The sequence below is a fragment of the Arachis stenosperma genome, chromosome 1 (assembly GCF_014773155.1).
Source record: "Arachis stenosperma cultivar V10309 chromosome 1, arast.V10309.gnm1.PFL2, whole genome shotgun sequence".
Taxonomy (NCBI): Eukaryota; Viridiplantae; Streptophyta; class Magnoliopsida; order Fabales; family Fabaceae; genus Arachis; species Arachis stenosperma.
Window position 1 is genome coordinate 33,250,637 of NC_080377.1, and position 8,262 is coordinate 33,258,898.

General features: G+C 32.6%; 1 protein-coding gene across 1 annotated transcript; it reads right to left on the bottom strand.

The window, feature by feature from the left end:
* Positions 1–4,443: 4,443 nt before the first annotated feature.
* LOC130945177 (NAC domain-containing protein 71-like) lies at positions 4,444–7,090 on the bottom strand. The gene is made up of 4 exons (XM_057873881.1): positions 6,782–7,090; positions 5,856–6,145; positions 5,493–5,765; positions 4,444–4,992 (listed from the first exon to the last, which is right to left on the bottom strand). The coding sequence occupies exons 1-4, from the start codon at positions 6,936–6,938 to the stop codon at positions 4,717–4,719; spliced, it is 996 nt and encodes a 331-aa protein (XP_057729864.1). The 5' UTR covers positions 6,939–7,090; the 3' UTR covers positions 4,444–4,716.
* Between the last annotated feature and the right edge of the window lie 1,172 nt (positions 7,091–8,262).

The window sequence follows — 8,262 nt, forward strand, 5'->3', positions numbered from 1 at the left end:
TGTATTGGATTTAGAGCATTTTGATAACCTTTTGTCACATTTAGCCTATAAATTAGCATGGTTTTGTTATCTCTCCCGTATTTGTGCCTAAGTGTAAAAACATGCTTTTTAAGCCTTATTTTGATGAATTCTATTTCCTCTTTTGATTCCATAAGATGCCTTGATATGTTTGTTAGTAATCTCAGGATGAAATAGGCTAGGCATGGATCAAAGGAAACAAGGAAGGAAGCATACAAGTGGAGAGAAGCATAAAAAGCCAAAGAAGCAAAGTCAGCCATGCACGCGCACGCGTACAAGGCGCTCGTGCGCACATTGCGAAACAGGCCAAGGACGCGCACGCGTACCATGCGCGCACGCGCCGATGATGGCACATGACCTCATTAAGGCAACACGTGCCTGGCGATTTTGGAAGGTTTCAGCAACCAACTTTGGCGCCAAAATGCATATAAGAGCCAAGGATTGAAGGGGATTGACATGACAATTAACACATTCACATCCATAGACTAATTTTAGATGATTAGCTTAGTTTAGGAGTTAGAGATAGTTTCTAGAGAGAGAAGCTCTCACTTCTCTCTAGAATTAGGATTAGGTTTAGGTTAATCTCTCCTCTTGGATCTAGGTTTAATTCATGCTTTGATTTACTTTTTCCTTATCAATTCTTACTCTTCTCTTCTCTCTCTCTCTCTAGTTATGTACTTTAATTCTTGCAATTCTTCATTTTGTTGTGGATCTAGTGTTGTTCTTTTGTTTTCTTTCAATAATGCAATTTGAGGTAATTCATGATAATTGTGAGTTCCTTGATTGTTGTTGTTAATTCTTTGTATTCAATTGTTGTTAGAATTCTTTCTTGTTGTGATTTACTATACTTTCCTTTTGTGCCTTCCAAGTGTTTGATGAAATGCTTGGAAGAATGTTAGACTAGAATTTTATGTTCTTGGCTTGAGAAGGTAACTTAGGATTTCTTGAGTCACTAGTGTCCAATTGATTGCTAGTTGATAGCCATTAACTCTAGCCTTCATTAATCCAATTAGTGGAAAGCTAGGACTTATGGACTAGGATTGATATAACTCATTTGACTTTCCTTTGTTAATTGATTTAAGGATGACTAAGTGGGATTAATCCTTGCAACTACCATACTTGTGGCTAGTGATAATGATGAAGACCCTTGACAACCAAATCTTGCCAAGACCATTTTGTTAATAAAGTTTTCTTACCATTTACTATTCATGTTTCTCATCTAAAACCCCCAAAATAACTCACAACCAATAACAAGACACTTTATTGTAAATCCTAGGGAGAACGACCCGAGGTTTAAATACTTCGGTTTATAGATTTTAGGGGTTTGTACTTGTGACAAACAAATTTTTGTATGAAAGGATTAGCGATTGGTTTAGAGACTATACTTGCAACGAGAATTCATTTGTGAAATTCTAAACCGTCAAAAATCCAATCGTCATATATCTCGCTATCGCCATGCTTCAAGAGCGTGGCCATATCTCTCTCTACCGCCACGCTTTGAAAGCGTGGCCATACCTCCCATATGGCCATTTGTAAAAAGCGTGGCAAAAGAAAAAGTGTGGCGATAGGCTGAAAAAAGCGTGGCGATAGAGCAACCGCCACCCTTTCAGAGGTCACCCTTTCAAAAATGTGGCGGTAGCTCAAAAAGCATGGCGAAAAGCTATCGCCACGCTTTTTTCAGCTTTTTGCCACGCTTCAAAAGCTTGGCAATAGACGTGTTTTCTTGTAGTTTGCAATCCTACTATAGTGTGGATTGGATAATATCTATAAAATTTAGATCAAACACAAATAATTACCGCAAATATACAGATATTATCCGATCTATATGCAGCCCTACTAACTTGTGGAAATGGATCCTCTCCATTTTTTTGAATACTTGAGAGAATAAAGTGTGATCTCTTACCTTTAATTCTATAACTGGGACCAAAATTAAATAGAAAAAAATAATAAATAATAAAATTAAGTACTGGACACCATCCAATTTTTTTCTCACCAGAGAGGATCCATTCCCCTAACTTGTTCATGCTTTCAACCACAACAAATCCACATATATAAATATGTCAATAGTAGTGAGTACCAAAATATTCACCTACACCTTTATTTCAGCTACTACTTTTTAAATAAAAATCTACACCATGCATCCAATATCGTTATTATTTTTAATTAATTTTCTATTATCAAGGACTTCTTTGTTTCTATATATTCGTAGACAGCTCTTCATTTTAATGACAACACAACACTTCTTTGTCATCGTATAATTATTATACTTCAATTTTTTTATTAAATTAAATATGATGAATGCTAGATGCCTAAAAGATTATGTCTATTTATTAAAAAAAAGTTAAAAATTATTATTTAATTTAAAAGATATAAAAATAAATAATTTTTAAAAAATTAAAATTTATTACAAAAAATAAATTTGATAAAATTTAGACAAAAATTCATAAACACCATAAAATTAGCCATAAAATATAATGCATTTTTCATCGCAGAGGGTCACTGAATCATTAGTTAATAATGTTAGATAAACAAGTTGTTATTCAACTAAACTTTTAATCGAGTGCTTTGAAAAAAAAATGTAAAAAATTGGATCAATGTTCTTTTTCTTGTTCTTTCTCTTTTTTTTTTATCTGTTGCTACTTTTTTTTTTCATTGCTTAAGTATCTTTTTTTTGTTTTTTTTTGTTTTCTTCTTGTTCTTCATTATTATATTTTTTATTCTTTCTTCTTCTTTGCTCTTTTGTTGTCTTATTCTTTTATTGTCTCTCTGTTTTCTTTGTTTTTTCTCTTTTCTTTCACATCTTTTGTATTATTTATGCAGATTTTTTGTTTACTTTTTCCAAAAATTTATGTGTTGATCATAACAAATTTTGATGTTTTTTTAAAACAAAATTTTCTATTATCATTGTTTTAAAAAATAACAATAACTATTTAGAGATTTAATAAAAAATTAGTTATAAACACACTTTTTCAGCATTTCTCATCTGCAAATATTCATTGTTTGATGATGGTTGATCCATTAAAAAGTTGCTAACACCTAATCATTCTCCACTACTACTGTGAAAAAGATTAGACACCAAAAAGTTTATTGGATGATTCTTTAAATAATTATACGAGTGAATATTTTATCAATTCTTAGAGCAAACTCCTTTTCTATCTTTTATTTTATCAAGAAAGAAAAATCACAAAAAATATATATGGCGGATATAGTGACTGAAAGGTGAACCAAGGAGTCTAGTTGTTCCCATGCATAATCTAGTTCTGTCTTCAACTTTAGCTTTTCAATAATTAAGCATTACCTCGTGTCTAGATTTGCTTATTTTGTGTCAAAAGTAGATTATAATAATAATTAAAAAAAAGCTTAACTAAAAGAGCTTTAGAACTATTCACTTTTTTTGAGATATGATATAAGAGATTCTTGATCCTGTTGCTACTAAATCTGATATAATGTGACCAGCAAATTTATGTTTCAATGTCCAATACTGAGGCAACTTATTATTCAAGAATTTGAGTAGAACATAAACAAAGACCGCCACTAGATAATAGGGGAACATGGAGTTTAAGAAGTACAAAATATAAATTTTCATTGTTTATCTTTATTATAATTGGAAAAGTATAGGGAGACAATAAAAATACTAAACATTGTGAACAATGAATATACTGGATGTTCAATTCAATAGGTATGTAGATCAGCAGATGATTATATTGATTCTTAATTGGATGGTTATTCCTTTGGATTCGATTTACTCATACACAGTTAATAATGACTGAATGTTCAATTCACTAGATGTGCGGATGGTTATCTTAATGTTAGGGTTTAGGAGGTAATTTGGGGGTGAAGTATTTTTTTACTTTATTGGGTCAATTCTAGAGCCTATTATACACATTATTCACAAAAGTCATTGTGTACTTAGCAAAATCTATTATAATTTATTTCCTTAAACACACACAATTTTTTTTTTTGAACTTTAAAAATTGTAAATTAACCTCCCATGTTTTTCAATGTGCATTTTATTTAAAATAAGTTCATGTCATCCTCTTAAATTTTGGATTATATAGAAATCATCCCCCTAAATTTTGTTAATATAATTGATGAAAACATTGTGAACATAGTAACTCTGCATCTTTAGATAATTTACATATTTTTTAAGTTCATGAATTGAAGTTCACATACATGATTTAAAATTAAGAGAGTAAAGTGTAATTAATTAGGCCAAAGATTTATGTGAAGAAGCTAGCTCTCTTTCATTATACAAGCTTATATTATAAAGCACACATGTATATACTCAATGTGAACAAGATAAGAGACAGATAAGTATACATGATACTATGACATCAAAAGAGTATTGTACACATTATTTATCACTCTTAAGTCTAAGACATACATTAAAAAGAGTTGTCTTAGGCAACCTTTATCAGATCACATCAAATAAAATTCATCTAAAATAACTATCCCCCACAAGAATTTGATCCCAAGATTTAGCTCCTTTAAACTTCAATTACACTTTAAATAGTAATGTGCACAATCATGCTAGTATTGTACCTTATAACCCTTGATTTTCTTTTCCACTTTCCAAATCGTAACTCGCTCTTTGGTGCTAACATCTAAACTATGTTTGCTTGAAATTTCGATTGCTAGCGACTTCAGTCATGACACCTTGCATATCAAGAAAAGTTGTAGAATGATATTTCTTTGTTTTCAGAAGTATTCAGGGTACTCAACTGAATTAATATGATCATAACTTCCATAAGAAACATCCCCATCATTTCCATGAAAGTACATAAAATCTTCTTGTATTGAGTAAGGTGACATGCCGCCAATCATATTGAAATCATCGGAAAATCCAAGTTGCCCATTAAAATTTGAGTATGATGAACTAGGTGAAATTTCAGGTTGATCCAATGAGAGGCATGGTGTCATTGTACTACTTGGTATGTCACACCTTGTAAAAGTATTTTCTAGTTGCGGGTAGTCCTGCATTGAATTTAAACAAAAAAAAAAAAACATAAAAAAATGTCAGGAGAGACAAATCTAAAAAATTGACAATAAAAATAAAACATATATTATATAAAATAAAATGAGAGAGATAGAACAATGAAGTAAAATTTAATAATATATTGAGAGTAATTATATATAATTCTTATAATTCATTGGAGTTAGATAGTGAATTACAAGTATTTTTTTAAGGTGATTACTTCAATGAAAATTTTATGATTGTCATCTTGTGAAAATACTTCATTTTGACCATTGGATAATAAATTATAAGATTTGATTTTTATATGTTATAAAAGTGTTATCTTTATTTAAGGTGCGGCTAAACAAATAAGTCACACTTTTTAAATAAAGATCATCATAAAAATATATTTTTGACATCTTCATTGGAGTAGTTGCCTTTTTTTTAAAGTTGGTTACATAATAATAATTGAAAGAATTAAATAATAAGCAACTAGTATTCTACAAAAAGGGCACAACACCTTTGAAGAATCAAGAATCAGATCAGGGGACACCCAAAATTCTGATGAAGAACTGGTGTTTATAGAAGCTTGGTTAGAGTCTGCCATTGGAGCCACATTGTGTGAAGAAGCATTGGGGCTTGAGTAAACACTCTCACTGTTCAAATAACTTGGTTGAGAAGATGAAGCATCAGCAGAAATGGAGAAGGGCTCATTGGAGAATCTCATTGACGCATCATTCCCATTGTTCACCTTCTCATTCTTCTTAATAACCCGACACAAGGCATAACCACCCTGCAACGATAGTTGAATAATTTGACACGTACTTTTCATAATAATCTGTTTATATATCTTCACATGAAAACATCTGTATTCTGTATATACCTGAAAACATGTAGATGCTAGGCCGAGATCATCGGCGAGGCGATACTCATGCATGAGCCAATCAGTTCTATCACCTAAAGGGGCTCTGCCACGGTAGAAGACAAGGGTTTTTCTATATCCTGTGACAGTGGAAGGAGTATCAAATTGGCACACAACTTTCTTGTCTTTTCCAGTGGCTTTCCAATAACCAGCTTTGGTGGCTCTGTTAGTTCTTGATCCATTTGGGTACTTGCGGTCCCTTGGACAAAAGAAGAACCATTCCATGTCTCTGTTTGCCAACAATGATTTCTCTGCATTTCACAAAAACACAAATTAGGCTTCTCAAAATTTTCTTGCTAAAATAAACTATACAACTATTGTTTTATGAAAAATATGTACAATAACTAACTAACTTTTATCTTACTAATTAAGTCATATTTGCTATGGTGAAAACGTGTCATATAATAAATCATGTGCTTACATTTTATGAAAAATATGTAGTGAAAACGGGCAAAGCATACTGAGAATTTTGTAGTTGTAGCTACGGTTGAGTTGTCTTTATGTGAATTCAAATTTACGAGTTCAAATCGTAAAAACAACTAAGGATGTAATTATCAAGTTAGACTAGATACATTACACCTTTTGGGTGTAGTCCTTTCTCAGATTCTGTGTTGCCTTTTTAAAGCTTAACTAAGGAAAATAAACCCTATTGGACTGGCTTTTTGAATGATTAACCGCTATAGGAAAAAAGTGAAGTAAGAAAAGGAAAAAGAGGAACAAATAAACAAAACATTGCTTTCTAGTTTCTAGCACTATTTAAATTCTTTTGTTTTCACATTGGTTGGTATACTAGGCAGCTAGGCCTTGCACGTAAATTTTTACTTATTTATTTATCCTTAGAAGAATGAACAATCAAAATTGAAAAGGTGATTAATATTAGTAATTACCGGGCAATTCCCAAGGATCAAACTTGCACAAATCAATCACAGGAATAACCTCAAGCTCAATTTCAAGCCCTTCCACTTTTCTTTTTAGGTAATATCCCAATAATTCTTCATCTGTTGGGTGGAAACGAAATCCAGGTGGCAGTGATGCTCCTCCCATTATGATTAAAAGAACAAAAAAGACCAACCGAAGTTTATGAAAACTTATTAGCAAGAAAGTAACCAAAAAAATAAACCCACAATTTTCCAGCAAGAAAGCTCAAAGCTTTATGATGCTAAGTGGCATGCCCATATGTATTGAAGATTTGGAAGATCCAAAAATAGAAGCTTTTGTGGATAACAATAGTTTTCAAGTGATACATCCACAGTAGTCTGCAACCACTGTATGCAATGATCATTCTCTTTGAAATAACACTATCTCTACCACTATCCTAATCCCAAACCACCCACCCTCAAATGATAAAATGAACTAACTTACCCAGAAAGTTCAAATTACTCTAACTCAACCACCAACTACTTTCGACCTCTAATAAATTATTTTTTGCATAACAAGAAAATTAAGGAAAACAAATTGGTTAAACTCAAAACAAGTTTAATTTGAGTAGTATGTTAACAATTTGAGTAGTAAAAGCATAAGGCATGGGTGGAGTGATATTTATAGCATTTGGAGGGAGAGAAGGGAAGGGGAACCAACAGTCCAAAATTGCACAAAACACACCGAAAGTATGAGATAACTTGTCCCAAAGTGCTCCCAAAAATTCCAAGGAAAAATGGCCCACCACTTCAAAACCCAGTTCACACCATAACTATATATGTGGGATAAGTATTATTTTGGTCCCTAACGTTGAGGATCAGAATCGAAACCGTCCTTGGTGTAATTTATGATTTAAAATCATCCTTAAAGTCGTATTTAAATTTAAAATCGTCCTTTATAATTTTTTCGGACGTAAATGCCCTTTCGTCGTTATGAGGCAGTTATGACCACAGAAAACAATTATAAATATATATGTATAGATAATAAAAAAAAGAAAAAACTTTGTAATTATAAATTGAATTGAAAGGAAGAAAGGGTAAAGCAACGTGGAAGCCACTGTTGCAGAGTTTGCTGTCGAGGACCTGTTGGAGGGAGAACGCCATGGCTGCACAAAGCTCATGCTCGTCTCGAAGCAGATCTTTGTCACATGGTAGGCTGCTACTTTGTTCCCATGGTGAGAAGCCGGTGCTGCGAATCTCGGATACAAAGGAGAACTTAGGTCGCAGATTTTGGGGATGTGTCTACTTTGAGGTTTGTTTTTTTGCTTTTCCTCTGAATTGGATCGTCTGGGTGATGGAATGGATAGTGATGATCATGGTGGGTATGTGCAGGTGTAACAAGGCTGTAATTTCTTTCGTTGGGCAGATTCAGAGACTGAGGTGGAACACTCAGAAATTGCTAGAATAAGGAAGAAGGTTTCGATGCTGAAATCAAGAATGAAAGCGGTAGA